Raw genomic sequence first — 21,830 nt, 5'->3', positions numbered from 1 at the left:
TCTGGGAAACTACACTGCTGCCTAGTGCTACCCGGCTATCACTGGGCAGCACACATTTTAGAAACTACCATGGCTGATGTGGATGGACAAGGTCATGGCTTCACAAAGTCATGAACAAGAGCTTAACAAGAGCTGCCACTGGGCATAGAGAAGTTCGATTCCTCCCGTTGAGATCTGAAGTCACCTTAGACAGGGCAGCAGTTGGGAGGGGGTGTGCAACCTTACCCACTGGCTGTGGACCGATCCCAGTCTTCGTTACTCAGCCCCACATCTGGATAAGTCTGGCTTCGAGGCTTGGGGACCGGGGACAGGCTGCCTCTTTGTTTTGGACTCCTCCAGTCATAGGTGTTGAAATTGTATCCTGAAGTCTGAAAAGTCGTGCCTGAAACATAAGCAAGGTGTTAGAGACGGGCCCGAGGAACAGCTCATCTATTGAGATGTGACATCATTGGCCAGCAGAGGGCCAGACAATGAAGTAGCATCAGGACCAAGAGCAAACACACAGTGGTTACTTACCCTGTATCACAACTTCACAACCAGCCTTGGTACCATAAGTACTTGCAATTAAAAGATGATGCTAAAGGCTTTGAGTAGTGGTTTCTAGTGCCCAAGCTTTCCTAGGGCTTCACTTCACAGTTTCAGGAGAACCAGTTTTCAGGTCCTTTGGTACCCCCAAACTGCTTTGGCTGACACAGGCCAGGGCTCTGGACCTACCGTTTCTCAAGTTCTCACCTCCTCCTTTCACAAATGTTCCGCCATGTTTCAATGGCGGGACTCATCTCTTGTCCAGTTTAAACCCTCAAGGGCGTTTGGCCTGGAGTATAAGAACCCCCAGCCATCAAATTCAAGGATGGGTTTGGAAAGCCTAGCTTCTGTAAGGAGGAGAAAAGGAGGCTGGGTCCTAGCTGAACCAGGCAGACTTGGGGCAAGGCGTTTATCCCTCCCTCCATATTGTCTCTCTCTCTGAAAGCCAGAAGTAAGGAAGATGTCAGCGTGAAGTGGGCTTGAGCATTGCTGTGTTTATCTGTGTTGCAAAATCAAGACTAACTTTTCTGATGGGTTAAGTCTGCTAAGCTGGAAGGGAGAGACCGTAGAGGATTAAAGCACAATTAGGTTATGTAATCCACATCACCCTTGGAGGTGAGCTAAGGCTACAGCAGCAAGACTTCGACAGTAACAGACTTAAAGGAAGTTTATAACAAGGTAGAAATTACCATTCTTTGCAAGTATTTTGAGGAAAGGACTCAGAAAGGCAACCTCAAGTATGTGGTGCAGTATCCAGTTTTTCAGTATACTTTCTGAAGTCCAACTGAGAAACCAAGGGCACATACATAGCTCTGACTCTACACCTTGCATCATAATTATCATGCATTTCCTTTAATTAATTAATTATTTTATATCCCAATGTAGCCCCCTCCATCCTCTCCTTCTGGTCCCGTTCTCCTTCCTTCTTCTCCCTATCCCTTCCTCCACTATCCCTTAAAAAAGGGGTACCACCTACCCATCCCAGCACAACAAATCACACCAAGACTGAGCACATCCTCTACCACAGTGGCCTGGCAAGGCAGCCCCACCAGGGGGAAGCAATCGAAAGAAGCATGTCAGAGAGTCCTTGTCAGAGACGGTCCCCCTCCCCTTCCTAGGGGACCCACATGAAGCCTGAGCTGCCCATTGCCTACGGGTGTATCACACAACTCTTAATCCATTTCCCCAGGCCGTGTAAGCACACACATGTGGCTCAACTCCAGATGTGGGTCTTACTGTACTTAAGGAATTCAATGTAACAAACAGCCCTGGACCCCTGTTTTCACTGCATGGAGCTAGAACCCGGGTCATAAAGGGTTGTCAAAGGGCAGCTGAATGACAGTTTGAAGATAGCATTGCCAATGTTTATTGGGTCTAAGTGCCAGGAAGACAATGATGACCATCCTGAAGCAGTAAGGATGAGGATGCAGTCATAATAAGGCCCGTTCTCTACCTCCAAATCCACCAATTTGTCCTTTCCTCTCCCATGGAGATTCTCCGGCCTCTCTTACTACCTACACGTGTTCCCCCCTGCAGGAGGATGGTGTCACCTGACTTGCCAGGTTAAGACAATCTGGACCGATTGATTCCTGCCTCTGCTCACGCTCTGCTCTGTCTTTCCCACTGTTGCTGGGCTGTACAGTGAGAGCTAGGTGTAGTCTGTGAGATGCCTTGACCATTCCCCGTGGCCAGGAGATTTCTCAGAAGAATCCTCACAGCTCTTGTTCCAGATGCAAGCCAAACAGCTGGACCACTGGTAACTGTTGGGACCAAGAAATGACCCCAAGGATAAAGTGCTAAGTAAACTACAGCAGAAATATTTAGAACCACAGATCCTTCTGTCTTGTCCTTTCCAGGGCTGGGATGCCCCCAACTGTTTTTGTTTGTTTGTTTGTTTTATTGTAGGTAGGGAGCCCAACTCAGCTCCACAGGCTTATGTGGAAGGTACTTTACCAACGGAGCATCTCCCCAGTTTCCGTCAATTGCATTTTAAGTGAAGATTTGATAAAAAGACATTGTAAAAAATATGTCGTGAGCAATCGCTGCTTTGATTCAGAGCTAGGACCCTTTGTTCCTCTCCTTTATTTCTTCTGCATCTTGGTTTTAATATCAAAGCTTATACTTTGTGTCGTAATGGGGGTTTAAAGTTCAGTCCTGGTTTTTTCCTGACGAGCACAGTTTCATTTTATTTATTTGCAGAATGGGAGATAAAGCTTCACAAATGGGTCTGCACCGCCTTGGCATGGTGTTTTTTATTTTTAGAGTTAGTCAGTCTGAGATGTTTGCAAAGTCCTGACACGCCAACAAGGTCACACTTCCTTTTCTGTATGTCTTTCCGATTCATAGCCTTAATTTCCACCCAGAATGCATGTGGGAAGAGGAGCTAAGTAATATTGGCTCCTACATATAAAGCTTGAAAATGCATTTTGGGAATTTACCCCCTGAATCTATAATTTGGGGGCTGTAAGTCTTGTTGTTACTCATATTTTGGGGAACCAAGTTTAGTATAAGAAAGTTAAGACTGATAATCTCAGCCAGATTTGTTTTCAAAGACCCGGGATTGAGAAGAACAAGGAACTCAAATCATATCCGTGTGCAGTTATTTGTAATTTCTCTCGTTACTGAGTGTTTTATGTGTCTGGATGAGCACTGCGTTAGCCATGGCAGAGGGAGGGGAGTTGTTCCCACTTTCAGACATCACCTCTGAAGGCGAGAACAGATAGCAAAATCCAACCCCACTTTCAATACAAGTATAACAGGCCCATAATCTCAAGCCAAAATACATGAGGAAAATTGGCAAATTCAGTGAGAGTCACAGACTTGCAGAGACCCACTCAGCCAAAGCAGAGACCATGACAGGGGTAAAGCACCAACAGTTTCTTAGAATATGAGGATGCAGTGAGTGGGCTGGTGGCAGCAGACCCCCTGGACCCTGTCAGTCACTAGGATAAAATCATGTGGACTGAGAGAGAGTATATACGGATGAGCAGGCAATTCTGCCTGGTGGGCTCTGCAACTTCTGCTCCTGGTATCTGGGGAAGCCACTGTCTGGTTTACCAGTGAGAAGCAGCTAAGGGCTGCCAGCCTAGAATACAACAGGAGCTCGCAGTGTGCTCAGAGCTCTAGCAAATTGCCAGCTCAGGGTGGATTCGCTTAGTAGGATGAAAAGTGACAATTTTAAAGGATGGGGACAAGCAAACTTTACATCAAAAGAATTGTTGTGTGCAGGAAGGAAGTGGAGGACAGAAGAAGGAAGGGAGGGAAGGAAGGAAATGAAGTGTAACAGGAAAAGCCTGCCATGCAGGAAATGTTGAAGGTGACTGAATAGAACAGCAAAAAATTGTAAGAAATCACAGCAGTCATCCATCGTCTATAAAAGTAGAAGTCAAAGAAGACATTCCAGAACTCCGTGGAAACTGAGGGAGTTGAGGGTGATGCTACGTGAGCTTGTAGAGAGACCTGAGGATGAAGGGAAGAAAGTCAGAAGTGCCGCCCCAGGAGATGATGAGTTCCCGTGCTCAGCGCAGTGGTCGGCATTCTTTAGCTACGGCTTCAGAAAGTTGGGCTCTGACTGCACATCGGCGTCTGCTACTGACCTCTGCCACCCTTAAGAACACTACAAGGAAATATGGAACTATACTAATTGTGCACCCAATTCTTTTTTTTCAATATTTACACAGTTAATTTCTTTTATTTTTATTTTTTTTTTACTTTATTAATTTATTCTTGTTACATCTCAATGGTTATCCCATCCCTTGTATCCTCCCATTCTTCCCTCCCTCCCATTTTCCCCTTATTCCCCTCCCCTATGACTGTTCCTGAGGGGGATTTCCTCCCCCTGTATATGTTCATAGGGTATCAAGTCTCTTCTTGGTAACCTGCTGTCCTTCCTCTGAGTGCCACCAGCTCTCCCCCTCCAGGGGACATGGTCAAAGGTGAGTGTGCACCCAATTCAATCCAGAAAAGGAACAAAATCCAAGAGACTGAATAAAAGAGTTAGGCCAATGGCAAAATTCCATGTCAAAGTCCCAGAGCGGAAGTAATAAGTAAGCACAGCTGACAATTTCTGGGGAGGGGGGAGAGGGAAAGAAATCAAACCACTAATAATCTAATCATGGAAAAATAAAAACACAAATATAATAAAATGTATATTAGGGATGTGTTTAGAAATCGAGAAAATTAAAGACTTAAGTCAAGAGTTTGCTTAATTATATGCAAATGCATTTAAACCTGAAAGAAAACTTATTTTTCTAGAGAAAGTACAAATGGTGAAAGTGACTCCAAACAACCAGAGTTGAGAGTCAAGGATTAGTACACAGACCCTGAGAGCCTCAATTTCCCTGAGGTGACAATTTGCTGTCTGTCTCTCTGTCTCTCTCTCTGTCTCTGTCTCTCTCTCTGTCTCTCTCTGTCTCTCTCTCTCTCTCTCTCTCTCTCTCTCTCTCACTATATATATGTGACTTTTGCTATATCCAAGTATAACTGTTAGGATTTTCTCAGTTAGAAAGAGGAGTAATTAAGACCCAAGGGCCCAAAGATCCAGATCTGGATAAAGGAGAGCGGCTTGGGGCATCAGAAAATGGGAGAGAAAAGAAAGTCACCCCAGAGATGACTAGGGGAAGTATGTATTCTGAACCGCTCAGTAAAATGAAGGAGGTCCGCTGTGGTACCCTCCTCATCCATCCCCCTCATCTCCCGTCACTTTTGCTCATTCCATCTCATTTTCAGTAAGCAAATTTTCTCGCTGTTGGTAGTCATGAGCTGTCGGCCCCATCTATGAGAACAAAGATCTCATCCTGTTGTGAATTGTGCTGGACCTTAATTATCTGTGGGATGATTAAGTGGGACTGCTGGTGACATGGTGGAGAAGGAAAACAAACGTGGTTACCAAAGCCATCAATTCTCTTGCATCTTGGGGATTCAGCAACACTGGGGGCAGCCACAGGCTTTTAAAGGAGACAGGGACTCTGTGAGGTCTTTCTGGGATAGAACCGACTCTGATGAGAGGCTAGAGGGACAGATTGGAAAGACTAGCCACACGCTAGAACATGATAAGAAGAGGAAAAATAAGTACTTTTATGACTTGCTTATAAAAGGTTGATTACAAACAGTCACAAGCTAAATATACCAATTGCGGTAGGGAAGAAGAAGAAACTAAGACTCAGAGGTCTTGATGAACAGCAAGCTCAAAATGAATGATGAATATACTGTGTGGTCCAAACTCCTTTGTTGTGGTGGGTGGCCCAGGCAGGCTCTGCTGGCTTCATGAGGACAGGGCGGGCTTGCTGTGCCCTGAGCCACCAGTCGGCTAAGGACTGTTTTCTGAGTGCTATCCTCAGGTGATCATAGAGTTAAATGTGGACACACTGAGAAGAGAGAGCCACAGGCCAATCAAGAGGCTCGAAAATAGGTTAGGTGGGGGAGCAGCTGAAGGAATCAGGCTAGTTTGCTTGGAGGAGGAAAGACTTAAAAGAGAAGTGATAGCATCTCCCAGCATTGGAAAGAGCTGTCAATCAAGTAGAAGGGGCTGGGGCAGGTTCCGAATCACCTTGAGGGTGTAGCTAGGAATAACAGACAGAAACCAAGGGCAGGACAGATTTCAGCTCCACGCAGTCAGGACTTTGGAGCTGTCAGAGTTTCTGGAGAGGGAGGGAGGGCAGAGAGGGCCTGTCAGCTTGGTGCTCAAGGACACACAACAAGCCCACATTTAGCCATGCTGGACACAGCCCCAAGGACCGCGCCCGATGTTGACTAGCTGGCATCTGGATCCACCCCTCACACTGACAGACTGACCTTCAACTTGCAGTTTCCTTATGGGAATCGCATGTGAGTTGTTAAAGGAACATGTTTAGTAAACTCTCAAGCTGTCCCCCGATATAAGGCATTCTACATTTTAAAATTATCTTAACTCTGCCCTATTTTCATGATCTCTACCTATCTTGTAGCTTTTTCAGCCTTATAAAGACTGTGTCAATGTTAAATTTAATATTACTGGCTGTTATTTAAATTTTGGAAATGCTTTGTGAGTGTGTTTTCATCTTTTACTAAGGAAAGACAGACCACGTTTTTCATATGGCAGTCACGGTCCTGGTCTTAGGGTGTAAATGGCCAGAATAGCTGAGTTTTCCTGTATCACCTTATGGGAAAGAACTCATTAATATCAACTGTTTTGTCACCAAAAAAGGGTATAAAATGTTTCCACATTAGCAAAGAATAAATCAACATACTCACTAATAAATAAACCTCATTACCATGATAAAACTTGATTGGGGTCCTTTATATGGCACTGCCTTATGTCCTAATAATTTTGGGCAATGAAAATGTTACATTGGGGGTGTGGCTAACTTGTCACATGGTATCTGGACTTGGAAAAATGGCCAGATAAATGAAGGGTTGAATTTTATTTGGGGGCTAGAGAGCTGGCTCGGTAGAGGATCCGAGTTCGGTTCTCAGGACTCCCGACAGGTGGCTCACGACTGCCTGTTACTTCAGCTCCAGGGAGCCCCGACCCCTCTGGTCTCCTGCACTTATGTGCACATACTCAACACACAGACACACTCATACAACAACAATGCAATCAACCGTTTACTTTACTTGAGATGTTTGGCGTGTTTTCTCCATCTGATTCCAATATCATGATTACTTAATAGCCTGAAAAAAACTGATACACTATTAAGTCTTTTCAGGTTTTTTTTTCCACCTGTCTAGGACTTGACAGAGGGTGACACAGCAAAAGCAGGCCGAGCAAGAAGATATAGGAAAAGCAGGCCAAGAAGCAGCTGGACACACACTTTCTTGAAGGGTGGTTAACTAGGACACCAAGCGACCTTCACACCCAAACCCGCTCTCCAGGCTGTTAGTGTTCTGGATGTCAGCACCAAGTCTGTAAAGACACACCTAATGGCACACCCTTACACATCACAACTACGACTCCCTAACGATGAACACTAAGGAAAACTTCAGTTCTTATTCAAGCCAGGCATGGCCAAGAATCAATGGGTTCACTAGCGATTGGTGACTCTCTTGCTAACAGCCTTGGACAATCCCTTGCCTATATTTGTGGAATGCTTACTAAAAAATACAAGGCAACGGGACCTGTCTCCACCAAACTGCTCTACTGTGTAGTCCGTTTCCCACCCACCTAAGCTTTCTGCATTGAACACTTGGCCTTCAGGAGCCTATCAGTGAATGACAAACGCCCATGACTTACTAGGATAGAATTTGAGGCCGGCATGTGGAAGTGCTCAAGTTGTTCAAGGTGGACATTGAAACAGGTTTGGGTTATGAAGAGGCATTCTGCACACAGAACAGAATCTTTCATACCTTGACTCCCATAGCTGGCATCTAGTCCAGACCCATCCCAGGAGTCCACGGCACTATCCACGCTGGGCACGGTGGAGGGGTACACGTCGGAGAGTTTGCCAGGCTTCTGTATCGGAGAGGATTCTTCCTCACCATCTCCTAGGTCACTGGAGTGGCTGGGGATGGGGAACTTCTTGGGACTTGATGCGGGTTGGGCTTTACAGACAGGGAGAGAGGGTACGCATCAGTGTAAAGTCACACGAAAAGATCCTCGAATACTCTTAACTCGAGAGCCGTTTCCCTAGAAACACACACAGACGCTGGCACATTCTTTTAGGGAAGGCGACACGCTGGGAATCCTTAACTGGGACTCTTGCCCCACTCACCATCTGTCTGTTTCTTGATTTTCAGGGTGACAGTCTCTCCTGCCATCTGTAGCAAGTGGATGGCTTCACTCAGAGGCTTCCCCTTCAAGCTGCTGCTGTTGATAGCTAGGATTCGATCTCCGATGTGGATCGCTCCAGTCCTGGAATACCAGACAAGGGTAGGGGAGGCAGATGCACCAGACAGGGGTAGGGGAGGCAGATGCACCAGACAGGGGTACGGTGGGGGCAGGGGGTAGACACATAAGACAGACACAATCTCGCATGGTTTTGGGGGGTAAATTCCCCAGTATTGGCTGCATATGAATTATACTAAAGAATTGGCAAGGTCTCTAAAATTCACTTCTAGCTTTCTCTTGGGAAATGTTGTATCTTGTATCTGTTTTTAGTTTCCAATAAAGTTAGAAAAAATGTTTTAATTAGTTTGGAGAATGGCCCTTGGTAAAAAAAATTTTTGTTTGTTCGTTTGTTTTTCAACACAAAGTTTCTCTGTGTAGCCTTGGCTGTCCTGGACTCATTTTGTAGAGCAGGCTGGCATGGAATTCAGAGAGATCCGCCTGCCTCTGCCTCCCTGGATGCTGGCATTAAAAGCATGCCCAGCTGACTTGGGTGATTTTTAAGCTCCAAGAGAGTTGAGTAAACTCCTTACAGGTCCCCAGCAAATGAACTCCAATGAACATCAAATGTAGCGATGTGCAGTAAGTAACAATCTTGATTCCTACACATTTAAAATGTGTAATATAAGATGGTCCTCAGCTCAGTGTAGGACAGGTTCAAGTGGTTGGGATATAGACTGGAAAGGTGCAGGCACAGCCTGGTCTGATTCTAAGGGTTGAAAAAGGCTGGACAGAAGGGCTACTCAGTGCTGAGTTTAAGGCTGTCTCTGTCACCCACCAGGCCAGTTATGTGACATGGCTACCTTATTTCAACCTTCCTCACAACTACAGTGGGGCTGATAATCTCACAGGGAAGCCTTGAGGATGAAATGAAAAAACATGCATAAGAGCTTGGGTTGAAATGTGGATAAAGAAAACATGTCACTCGATCAATTAATTTGTGTGTGTGTGTGTGTGGTGTATGTATATGCTTGTGTGTATGTGTATACATGTGTGTGGGGGCATGTGGATATCAGAAGTCAACACTGGGTCTCTATCAATAATCCTCCACCTTGTCTGTTTATCATCTTTCTCTTTTTATCTATCTTTCTAATCTATCATGCATCTATCTATCAATCATCTATTTATCATCTATCATCTATCAATCATCTATTTATCATCTATCCACCTATCTATCTATCTATCCATCCATCCATTCATCCACCCATCCACTCACCCACCTACCTACCTACCTACCTACCTACCTACCGATGATATTTTTTAAAGACATGGTTCCTCACTGAATCTGGCTAAACTGGTTGACCACTGAGCTCTCAGGGTCCTTCTGCTCCCTTTTATGTGGTGCCTGGGATGCAAGCTCAGGTCCTTTTTACCAATGGATCCATGTCCCCAGCCTCCAGAAAAGGCATTCATTCACTGATCAATACACTGATGACCCATATCTTTAACCTGTGCCTTAACATCCTCATCCAATCCAAACAAGAACGCTGGGATGTATAGTTCTGATGGTCACGATCTCTGTCATTGGCGGGAAGCATTGAAACGGGCAGGAGAATACTATAGGTGATTGACAGTGCAAGGACTGAGATCCTTACCCCTAGACAAAGGTGCTGAGCCTGAAGCACAGATATCAGGCCGTGGCTGAACTGGCTCACTTTCAGTTCAGATGATGAAGGAATGAACCCTGTTTACAGGGTTGCTGGAGGCCGAGTACATTGACCACAGCTTATTCTAGGGTCATGGCAGTTGTGTTGGGTAGACGTAACTGGGTGGCAGAAGTAGCTCAGTGCACAGTGGTACAGAGGGGCTGCTTAACCACTGCATTTATAACCACAGAATTTTTCTCTGAAAGGAATCTCTTCTCCCATAGAGTATAAGTCCAAGAGTGATGCCAGTTGTAAGTTCTCGGGATAACGAGGTCAGGGGGGATGCCGGAAGAGTACCCACTCCCAGGTGTCTCAGCTAAAAGCAGAATGTTAAATCCTAGTAGGGAAGCCCTGGCTGCGCTACCTCAGCCCCCTTGCCTGACAGACAGAGCTGTCAAGCGAGCTGATCTCTAAGGTGCCTTGTCGTTCTGAAATTCTGCAGTGCTGCAACTCTATCTTGCAAACTTGCTGTCGTCGAGTGTCAGCTTGAATGATGTGCCTGAGCATTTCCAGTGAGCTGAGTCACTGGAAAATAGATCTAGTTAGAGAGTCTGCTGTGTATGCCCAGAAAACAGTGCAGTTAGGCGGGAGGGCGGAGAGCAGGTGGGACATGCATCCCTGCCAAAGAACAAATGGACACCGTACAACCAGATGCCGTTGAGAGGGTCACTACACTCTGTTAGCTGTGGTCTTTGAGGACCAAGCTTTTATTATCCTCTCCCAAATAAATAGAAGCTTACTGTGATACCTGTCAGGCAATAGAAAGCTCAGCAAATGTTTGCAGATTGATTTGGACAAGCCTTTTAACCTCCCTCAATGTTAGTCTCCTCTCCTCAACATGGACACAGTGTAAATCTACCTGTAGTCGACTGTGTTTTTTTTTTTGACATGTTTTCTCCTTCTTTTTCTGAGAGTAATACCCGTGTTAAGCCCATGGCATCTTTTACTGCCTGTAAGATGTCCTCAATGTCAAATCAGACCTCTGTCTGAGAGGTTCCCAAGCCCTAAAAAAAAAAAAAAAACCAATCCTCCGTGCAGATTTAAAAGTCAACAGATAAACAGCTATGTGAAGCAGGTGTGTTTTCATGCAGCTGTGAGGGAGCAATCCCTTCTCAGGCACAGCAGTTCCTTCCAGTTTTACCTTTCAGCTAATCCCCCTTTAGTGAGGCTTGAGATGATAATAGGGTCAAAGGGCTCTTCAGTTCCTGAAATTGTGATGCCAAGAGGTCCCCCATAGCGCTTCAGCTCCACTGTGTAAATAATCGCTCCCGAACTTTCTTGCTCATCTGCAATAAATTCCAAGGAATCATCATGGGTTTTGTTGGAAAAGAAGAAAAATAACGCACATGTTCCCCATAAAACGGGAAAGTCAAAACCTCACTGCTTGAACGTGATGGCTTAGAAAAATAATTATTTTGGGAAGTAGCCTTTCCTTAATAGGATTTCATATTCTAATTCAGGGATGAAGTTGTCATTAGTACCAAGGATGGGGGACAGTTTTGTTTAAGCAGTGGGTGGCCCACCTAACTGTGGCCACAGGATCCTCACGTTACACCCTTGTCTCACACAGTGCTTGGGCAGTCTTATATTAAGAATGTGATTAATGCCCATTGAATAACCCATCTCCCATAGAGCTGAGTAGATAATACGGAATGAGAGTGCCACTCAACAACTCAGAAAAATGTCTATTTCCAGGTTTTGCAAACACACTAGTTGTCAGTATAGGAAAGCTGGTTTTGCACAAGGTTGGACCAAAAGATAACACCTGTTTAAGTGGGACTCGGAGAAATTGTCTTGATGACAATAACAGGGATTTTGGAAAACCTTTCAAATCACTCCATCCACAGTGTCTTAGTCACATTGACCAACCCACGGGCATTGGAGCAGAAGTTTGAATAACTCTCTACCATAAAGAGAAAAAGCTAATGTAAACTGTTCATATGTTTCAGGAAACTCCACCAGGCTGCCATGTGCTCATGTGTTCAATTTAATATCAGTAAGAAGGAAGACATTTCTGTTCTTCCCCAAACATTTGTCAGAAAGATGTCCTGCGCCATTTTCAACATGGTGGGTGTCATGACTCCTCAGGGCTGCATTATGACGTTTCAGGATCCAAAGGATTTGATTTGCTTATGAGTAAATTTCCTGACATTTGTTTTTATCACTTGGCCTGAGAGCTGTGAATGGTTAAGGAGCTGTTTCATTTCCATACCTCAGGATATAATGAAACGGTACAGCAACTACTTGAACAAAATAGTCCATTTTTACAGTCAGACCATATAGAGTAAGGTATTAACAGAGCCACATTTTTGCAGTAAGCAGCTGTTCGTTTACGATATGAAATGCTAAAATAAGGAGGAGAAGAAAAGCTTGAGTTAACAATTCAATTATCTGTGTGGGCAGTGAAGGATTCGGATGAGCATAAAAGGCAAGGTCAGTAGAGTAGTGCGGGCAGGAACGTGCCCTTTCCTGTCAGCATTTCCTTTATTCTTGGCCTGGGAGTTCTGGAATGTAGCCACCACCACTTCCCCTGGGCTCTGCAGCTCACAAGCTTTTGCACGCTGGGAATCAAAGAGCTCCCACCATACAATGCTAGATTCAATGTCTAGGCAGTGAAAGAACAGATATCTGACTCAAGTTGAACCAGCAGCTCAGGATCTTCCACATCAAATCAAAGCGCTCTGGTAGATGGCGTAGAAGGAATATCTTATGTATTGTATGCATCCATCATCTGTCAATTAAAAAAAAAAAAAGCAAAACCCCACAGAATAAAAGGTAGGACATCTGGCAGGCAGAGAGGATTCTGGGATAGTGGTAGGTGTGAAAGATTCATCTGGGAAGATGTGAGGAGGACAGAGACATGATACCTGAACAGAGGTAATCAGCCATGTGGCAGAATGTAGATTAGAATAAATGGATTGTTTTAAGTTATGAGCTGGTCAGAGAAGAACCTAGGTGTGTGGCCTAGGTAGTTGTAAATGTATTTTGAGTCTGAGTCATTATTCCAGGAGCTTGGGGCAGGGAGGAAAAACTACCTCACAACAAGATGGTCCCCAAGTTTCTTCTAGGCTGCTGCTTATACTGTGGCGAACAGGCTGGTCATCATGAACAAGGGAGAGGCATCAGGAGATGCCTTAGTGAAGTAAATCCCAGAATCTCACATTTTCTAACAGTAATAATATTGTGTTACCTGCCAGAGATGTCTTTGATTTAAACAAATTGGGGATATACTGAGTAGATTACATTTATGCTGCAGGCTGCATCAATAATTATATTCTGGATAGAATTTGGGATGATTCATTTGGTCAGTGACCCTGAATTAATTCAATAATAGCTATTATTATTTATGTCTGGGGTTTCTGCTGGCCACTCTGATAGGAGGGCATGCTGTTGGGAAAAGCTTGGCCCTTCAGTGTGTCCCATATAATCCACAGGCAAGAACATGCGCCAGGGATCTGTATCTAGGCATCTGCTTTCTATGAGAGTTGGGGAAATACCGTTGAAAACTGCTGGAGACCCAGGGATTTGTGGAAAGTTTTAGGTGAAATAAGTCTAGATGAGAAAAAAAAACATTGGCCAAGGGGAAGGTGAATGTGGGTGCAGACCCACATGCTGCAACAGGTGGGGTGGGGCTTGTCCAGTTGGTTCATCCTTGCATCACAGAATGACAACACAGGGATGGAGTAGATGAGTGTTGGACAGCCATGTTTCAGGCCAGTTTACACAGGAACAGTTTATATTACCATCCAAACAGGCTGTAAAGAAGACAACTGCTGGGGCACTCAGTATGTGACATAGATGCAAAACAAGAAAATGACAGAACGGTAGGGGCGAGGCAAAAAGTAGATCTTTGAGGATCCTGATTTAAACCAATTGCTTAAAAAAAAAAACATCTCAATTATCTCTCTCTCTCTTGCTCTTTGTTCACTTTCTTGTTCTCACTCTTTCTCCATATGTGTGTGTATGTGTGCATGTACATATGTGTATGTGTGTGTACATGCATGTATGTGTGCAAATGTGTGTGTATGTATGTATGTGTGTGTGTGCGTGTGTGTGTGCATGTGCGTGTATGTGTGTGAATATGACATTTCTGGGAATCGTGGACACTGCTGAGGTATGTGATGATACTATGACCACGGCTATTTAACTGGGTTACACTTCCAGGGACCTTTCTTTCAGGATATTGTTAGCGCCTATAGGATGGGGTGCCTGACACTACTTCCAAATAATCCAGAGGGAGCAGAAACTGGACAGGGGCTTAGCTCACATTGCTGCCGTTGACTGACACATGATGGCTCATTGCATTGTTACTCTGTTTTCTGTATGGACTTGAAATTTCATAATTTAAAAAAAAAGTCTTTGTGCACAATTATACTAACAAGGTTAAAAAAAAAAAACCTGACACTCCTAGAAATCTTTACATGGATGCCTCAAATAAAAAGCCACTTAATTACTCCACTTCCTTCTTTCCATTGGTGGTAGCAGCTGACCTTACGTGGTCCTGCCTAAAGGTTGGGGCTCATATGGCCATGAGGCAAGGTGCCCAGGCATCCCTCTGTCACTTGTCCTTGAGGCAACCTCAGCTTGGCTCTGCCTAGTTTTGTTACAGCAAAGTTTCCTTCTAAATAATTTCCCTGCTCGGGACCTGGCCTTTGCCCTCTTCTCACATCCACTTTCACTAGTGCTGCCAACTCACGAGGCTTGGTCTTTTCTCTCTTGAACATTTTCAAAACACAAGCCTGAAGAGATTACATCTTATTTGGCGGCTTTTTATTGGTCCTCCAAATCTTTAATAAATTACAACCAAGGACTTTGTAAGAACTGAGTTCCAGAGGGCCACACCATCCTCTTCCATCTCAACACAGCCTCTGGACTGTCCACAACTCCTTGCCCTGCCCTCTGATGCTCTCCAGGCATCACAACCGTTATACTCTGTGTACCAATCTCCTACTTGCTGTCCTGGGGGATCTCTCCTTCTACATCAAAACTTGACCCACGTGCCTTATTTTCCAAGCAAGTTTCTGGTCTCTCCCTTGGGTTTGGTGTGGATTCTTAGGACATTTTAGAGCTTCTGTCTACCGAGTCAGTGTTTCTCAACTCTCCAACTTTTCGCTTCAGCTCTCTCTTTAACCAAGAAAAACTAGTTTAAGGTTTCCTGAATGAGCATGATTAAAGCCAAGGAATAAGAATCAGCAAGGTAGAGTTGCTCTTTGAAGGCCACATGCCATTGGTTCACAGTACCCAAGAGTCTTTCAGCCCAAGGACCATTTAAAAAAAATAACAAGACTCATGTTCTGGCATACACTTTCAATTCTGATATATATGTTTATGGGTGTTTTGCTAGCATGTATATCTATGTGTGACATATGTGCCTGGTGCCCAAGGAAGCCAGAAGAGGGTTGTATGATATAATTCCTGGAACTGGGGTTACAGATGGTTGTGAGTCTCCATGTGGACTGAGAATTAAATCTGGGTCCTCTGGAAGAGGAGCAAGTCCTTTTAAACATGGAACCGTCTCTCTAGCCCCTGTTACTGTGTTTTTAATGATTTCTCTCATTAGAATAAAACCACATAAAAACATGATTTTGTCATCATATACTCACATCCTCCAGAACTCTGTCAACAATCAGGGAGAATTCATCAAAAATGCTTGAAAAAACCCAACAGCACAGATGATTCGTAGCATGCAGCCAGATCCCCAGAGAGAGCTCTCCAAAACAGCTCATGTGTCAGCCCACATTAGGCCGAGTCAATGTTCCTTCCTCAAGACTGGTGACAACAGAGCCACCATAGCTCATTCAGAGCGGTGAGGCTAAGACCTTGGTGGCCACCAGGAGGACCAGCCATCCCTGAACTTCCTCCCTACAGGGTTCCTAGGGTGGCGGGGTCAGCTTCAGCCTGAACTTTGGAATCCATCTGCCCTCTTGGGTTTTAGCCCAGCTGGCATCTGAAAGGCCATGTCGTCCAGGAGGATGGTGGTAACTGCTTTTTGGAAAGCTATATTCAGACCATTTTGTGGGGTGGAAGCTCTCCAAGCTGCTCTGTCCTTGAGGCTGCTCTAACTTTCAAAAGCTCAGGAAGGAGCAATTAGAATCTTAAACCACCGGAGAAAGTTTCTGTGACGGCAGAATGTCACGTCACCAGCAAGTTTCAAAGCGGGTCTAAACAGCTGTTAATGATATTATAAGCAGCCTTTATATTACAACAGCAGGTTTACAACTATTAGTGAAAGGCAGGAAAAGGGCCAGCCTACTTTGTATGTTCTGCTTAGCTCTAGTTAAGGAAATTAATGGGACCACAGAACAGATGCACAATTGCTGCATTACTTATCTGTAATGTTATTTTCAGCCTTCTTGAGTGCTGCCTGTTTAACCAAATGAACACTTTCTGGCTTGAATCCATAACGGCAGCTGCTGCCATGGCCAAATAGGAGGCTTGGATTTGGGAGATGGTTTTTGGAAAACATACATGGGCAGGTCAATCAAAGTTCACTTCAATTTAAAAATGATGGAATTAGTTTGGGAGTATGGTTGCATTTCTTGGAGGTGGACTAGCCTGAGAAATTAAGCGCCTAGGCCACCCCCGCCACACACCCCTGCAGCCACCTCACTGCCCTAAGGTCATTTTACCTGGTTGCGTCAAAGCAATGTACTAACAGTGTTCACAGGAGGAGATGGCGAAGATTCATGAATGGAATTAAACTTCTTTACGAAACTGATCGTTTCTAAGTCTCAAGATGTCATTTCAGGACCTGCAACTTTGCTATCACCTCGGAACTGATTAGGAGTGTGACTTCTCTATGGCTTCGCAGACTGCTGCAAGCATAGACTGCAGAGGAGAGGCCTGGGGGCCCTGTATACAGTCTGCGGCGTGATTCTCACGTGTGCTGCAGTTTGGGCGCCATTAACTTCAAGACAACAGGCATGAGACGGACAGATCCTTCTAGTGCTCAAAGCACAGTCAAGATTCACAGGGAGTACGTAGGGAAGTATCTCTCCTCCAGTCTAGGCTTTGGGGGGGGGGGGAAAGCTACTTCAAACAGCTTAGCTTGGCCTGATACCCATAAAATAAAAACAAAAACAAACAAACAAGAAAGCTCAGACCTTCGGAGAATGATTTAGCCTTAAGTAAAAGCTATAGTTGTGTAACATTGTATTACACAATAAACAAAGACCATTTGTCATGGATAGGACAAGCGAAGGCCTGGACATAGGTTTCCACAAACATGCGAATCCATGAAGAAGACAAAGCGATGAAACGACAGAGTCTACAAACAAACTTTGTACCAGAAAGGAAGATGATTCAAATAGAGGGGAAAACAAACAAACAAACAAAAACACTCTCAGCTGCCTGTTTAACAGACAGAAAGACAGTGGTGCAGTGCACAGCCTTGAAAACCATAGGTTCCTGGATACACTTATATTAATTTGCACAAATCCGTCCCTCACTACCCCCACCCTGCCCAGGTCTCTACTGGCTTCTCCCTTAGAACCCAGCCACATGTGCAAAGTCTATTTCATGACCTTGTCACAGTCCTTGACTGTGTCCTTGACACAGTCCTTGACACAGTCAAGCCAAAAACGATGGATTTTGTTTCAAGAGTTACGTGTGTCTTTGTGGACCTGGGGACTGAGCAGTGGCCACTGTCCTGCAGCCTTGGACAAGTGCCTCCTCCCCTGGCCTGTTCATTTACACTCCTACGATAAGGCACAGAGCTCCCAAAGACAAGGGCCGCGATTGAATCTGGAGGGAGAAAAGCCCTCAAAGCTCCAAGTGTTCCTACACATTTAGGAACTGCGGCTGTTAATAGCACTACTAGGTATAAGCATTATTGCTAAGATATAGCCTACTCCCTTTGGTCACTAAAGCAACCTTACACAACAGATATTAAGACATGCGTCTTTGTGGATGAGGAAACTGGTACTCAGAAAAGCTATCTGCAGGGATTCCCAGCTGGCCAGCTGTGAGGCCAGTCTATTTGCTGTTCATTCTATAAAGCTAGCCAGACAGGTTTTTTTTTTTCAGACTCATTCAATGTGAGTAAAACCAGTGTTCGCTAAGCAATTACTCTGGACTCAGTCACCATATAAAGTGTTATAGCAGCTTTGGGGGTGAACTTTTTAAAAAATATATTTTATTAATTTATTCATATTACATCTAAATTGTTATCCCATCCCTTGTATCCTCCCATTCCTCCCTCCCTCCCGTTTTCCCCTTACTCCCCTCACCTATGACTGTGACTGAGGGGGACTTCCTCCCTCTGTATATGCTCATAGGGTATCAAGTCTCTTCTTGGTAGCCTGCTATCCTTCCTCTGAGTGCCACCAGGCCTCCACATCCAGGGGACGTGGTCAAATATGGGGCACCAGAGTTCGTGTGCAAGTCAGTCCCCACTCTCCACTCAACTGTGTGGAGAATGTCCTGTCCACTGGGTAGATCTGGGTAGAGCTTTGAAGTTCACTGCATGTATTGTCTGTCCTTGGCTGGTGCCATCGTTTGAGGAGGACTGGGGGTGAACTTTAAACCTCTTCCTGTGGTGATGTTCTAGAACAGCTTTCCATGTCACCTCCTACCACCTCCTAAGCACATTCACATACTCTATGCTTCAGTCACATTGGCCCTGCCGGGATGGGTCACATTCTCTCCGGCTTCCTGTCCCACCTCATAAACCCTTTTCAGTTCAAGGCTGTTGGACTCATTTCCTTGAGCCTCCTGGGTAAAAATAGATACTTCCATATTCTCTTGCCATCTTGTGGTGTATTAGTCACCGTGATAACAGCGTCAAGTATTTATTTGAGCTCACCATCTCAGAGGGTCCAGCCCCATGCTTGGCTCCATGTGCTCAGGCAGGGAATTTCATGGTAAAAGTGGCGTATGATGGAGGATGGTGTTCACCTCATGGTATAACCTTCAAAGGCAATGCCCTAGTGACCTACTTCCTCCAACTAAGGGGAAGTGCCCTGCTTCCTAAGGTTTCAAGAACTTTTACATGTAGTGCTGCTCTATACATGTCTATTCACATAGCTATTTATCATGCTTGTCTGTGTGTAGGCATGTTTGTGTTCATGTGTGTGCATGCATGTGGAAGCCATAAATAGATGTCTTGTGTCTTTCTCAATTACCCTCCAGATTCTCTTTTGAGATAAGGTTCCTCAAGGCACCTCGGGGCTTGACCCTGTGGCTAGCACTGGCAAGACCCAGGCATCCCCCTGTCTCTGCCTCCCCAGCCGGGATTTTTGGCATACACTCCTATGCCCAGTTTTTGACACATGTGCTGAGAATTAAGCTCAGAACCTCATGCTTGCACATGTAGCACTTCATACATTGAGCTGTCACCTTAGCTCCCTCAGTGTATTTTCAATTACTCATTTTTTCTTGTTTCTCCTATTTGGTGCTGACTGCCTTGAAGATAGAGATTGTACCCTCATTATTTAAGAACTGGCAGTCCCCAAAACAAATACCTGGTACCCTATGAGCCTTAAACTGCTGATAGCGTGACTGAAAAACAAAGACTCCATTTAGAATGATTCTACCATATCCTTATGAACATAGCAGAGCAGCGCACTAGCACCCGGAAGAAAGGCTGGTAGTCAGAAGCTGCACCTGTTCATCCCAGTCACAGTGCTGCCTAGCTTATGGGACACCACGTCACACCCACTGTGCTTAACTTTCTGGGACCCGTGAAGGAAGCGTGAGTGAAGGATAAACAGGAATAGGCAGTTAAAAGAGAAAATGCAACACATCGGGAGTATGGGAAACCCAGGATTAGTATAAGCCAGATTTCTGAGCAATAGCATTAAAAAACATTGAGATGTAAGAACGGCCACTATTCAGTGTGTTAACAATTCACCAGTGTGACTTCAGACGAAACACAAGGTTAAGCTTTAAGAATCCGTGAGTAGTCTAATGAGCAATGTTCCTCTTCTGCTAAGTTTTTATCTTGATTGAGGATCAAATTGGAGGGAAAGGGATTTTTGCAGATAATTATAATGATAAAAACAGATCCTAGCTCATTGACCGTTGACTCTGCCATTAACCCCTCTAGTAACACAGCCTTTGTAAGGAAAGTCTGCGACTCCTATGTGTGCATGCAAGTGGCGCCAAATCTCACACCGTTTTTTAATAACTTTCAGTAAACTTACACAGCTGAAATGCGATAGACGTAGACTTTAAAATCAGGACTGATCTTAAAATGTGTGCTATTTATGACCACACGAGCCCCTGTGAACTAATTTGAAACCAGGTTTTATGTTTTAAATATGGAGGTTTTTCCTATTTTTCTTTGAAGGCTATTCTTGTTGCCTATTGCTGCATGGAAAAGAATCCACTTACTCAAACTGTAATTTCTTTTTCCATTTTTTCATGAGTTTGTGTGTTTGATGAGCATATGTGAATACATGCATGTCTTTTATATGTGTGTAGGCATAACCATATGTGGATGCCTGAGCACACGCATGTGGAGTCTGGTGTCAGGAGGTGCCGTCAGTTGGTCTTTGATGTTATCCAAGGAGGAGAAGCAGGGTCTCTCAGTCAAACTTGAGGCCCCTGAAGCAGTTAGTCTTAGTGCCAGCTTGGCCTGGGGGATGCCCTGTCTCCACCATATGAGGCTGGGATTACAAGTGGGCCACCCCTCCCCCAGCATTTATATGAGTTTTAGAGCTCCTGAGCCGTCTCTGGAGCCCTCAAAGTCATACTTTCAATCTCAGGAGAGCAGAGAGTGGTAGGGCTGTGTTAATTCTTCAAAACGGACAGTCGGATGATAATTTCGAAATGGTTATGTTAGTCAAACCTCTCTGAATGGGGTCTACATTTTGGCACGTCAATCTGAGAAAACATGGCTTGAGTAAGTCTGCTCCTCCTGGCAACATGTATACTCGTATTTTTTTTTTTTTTTTTTTTGGTGTACATGTGGTGTTTTCCAATAAAAAAGATTTAGGATTTAAAAGAAAAGAGATTATATTTAATAAGCATGGTGATTACCTTAATATTAGGCATAGGGATTATAGGAGAAGGATGTGAAAGGAGAGAGAGACATATATCAAAGGAAACCAGCGACTTAGACCAGGACGGAGCTCTGCAGGTGCTCAGCCGCTGTTTCTGTAAGTCCTGCCAACGGGTCTGCACAGCTGGCTTTGAAACGGGACACATCGCCAGCTGTGCATAGCCAGCATCTTCATCCCCGAGTGGGCTTTCTCTCTCTGCAAGGAAGGAAGCTGGGATCTGCTGAGCTGGGCAAATCAGACTAAGTAGGTTTCCCCAACCTCCCCCCTCGCCCCCCCCTCAGGGCCTCTTCGTTAGGACAGAACCCAGTTGATGCTGGAGGCTTTAGCCTTTTTGTGAAACAAGCTCCCTAAATTTATTTCATTTATTCCATGAGTACTGTGGAAGCAACTTTGAAAAGAGGGGGTGCAAACTTGGCGTAGAAAGTCAGTGTCTGGGAAATAGTGAGTACACGCTTGGTCACATTTAAAACGCTGCTTACAAAATATATTTGTATGTGATCATCACTCTTACTACATCAATGAAAGTAATTGCTGTTTTTTTCTTTTACTGTAAATAGAAACATTACACATATGGCTCGACCTGACTGATCTCTAGACCTATTATGATTTAGCTATGAGAAGGTTCTAGAACACTGACAAGTTTTTTTTAACTGGTTGGCATTATGACTCTAATGATAATTGTCCCTAAAGGCACCCATGTTAACGGCTACTAGTTTTATCTGGTTACCAGTCTGTGCCACCACTAGGATGTGACAGGACCTTCAGGAGACGGAGCCAAAATGAAGGAAGTTAGGTCATTAAAGGCATGTCCTTAAAGGGGATACTGGGACTCTACCTCCTTGCCTCCTCTCTGTT

At 44.6% G+C, this 21,830-nt stretch overlaps 1 protein-coding gene across 20 annotated transcripts in view; it reads right to left on the bottom strand.

Annotated features, from left to right (window-relative positions):
* Window positions 1–21,830, bottom strand: part of GRIP1 (glutamate receptor interacting protein 1) — a 625,712-nt gene that overhangs the window by 48,082 nt on the left and 555,800 nt on the right. For all 20 annotated transcript variants that reach the window (XM_084760597.1, XM_084760582.1, XM_084760588.1 and 17 more), the window contains 4 exons: window positions 11,114–11,258; window positions 8,214–8,353; window positions 7,849–8,043; window positions 226–382 (listed from right to left, as the gene is read on the bottom strand). In XM_084760597.1, the coding sequence (XP_084616723.1) occupies window positions 226–382; window positions 7,849–8,043; window positions 8,214–8,353; window positions 11,114–11,258 (637 nt within the window). The remainder of the gene's footprint in view (window positions 1–225; window positions 383–7,848; window positions 8,044–8,213; window positions 8,354–11,113; window positions 11,259–21,830) is intronic.

This window comes from Acomys minous (genome assembly GCF_964271855.1).
Source record: "Acomys minous genome assembly, chromosome: 15".
Classification (NCBI taxonomy): Eukaryota; Metazoa; Chordata; class Mammalia; order Rodentia; family Muridae; genus Acomys; species Acomys minous.
The sequence above is the reverse complement of the archived record's forward strand: the minus strand, read 5'-3'. Positions and strand labels throughout refer to the sequence as shown.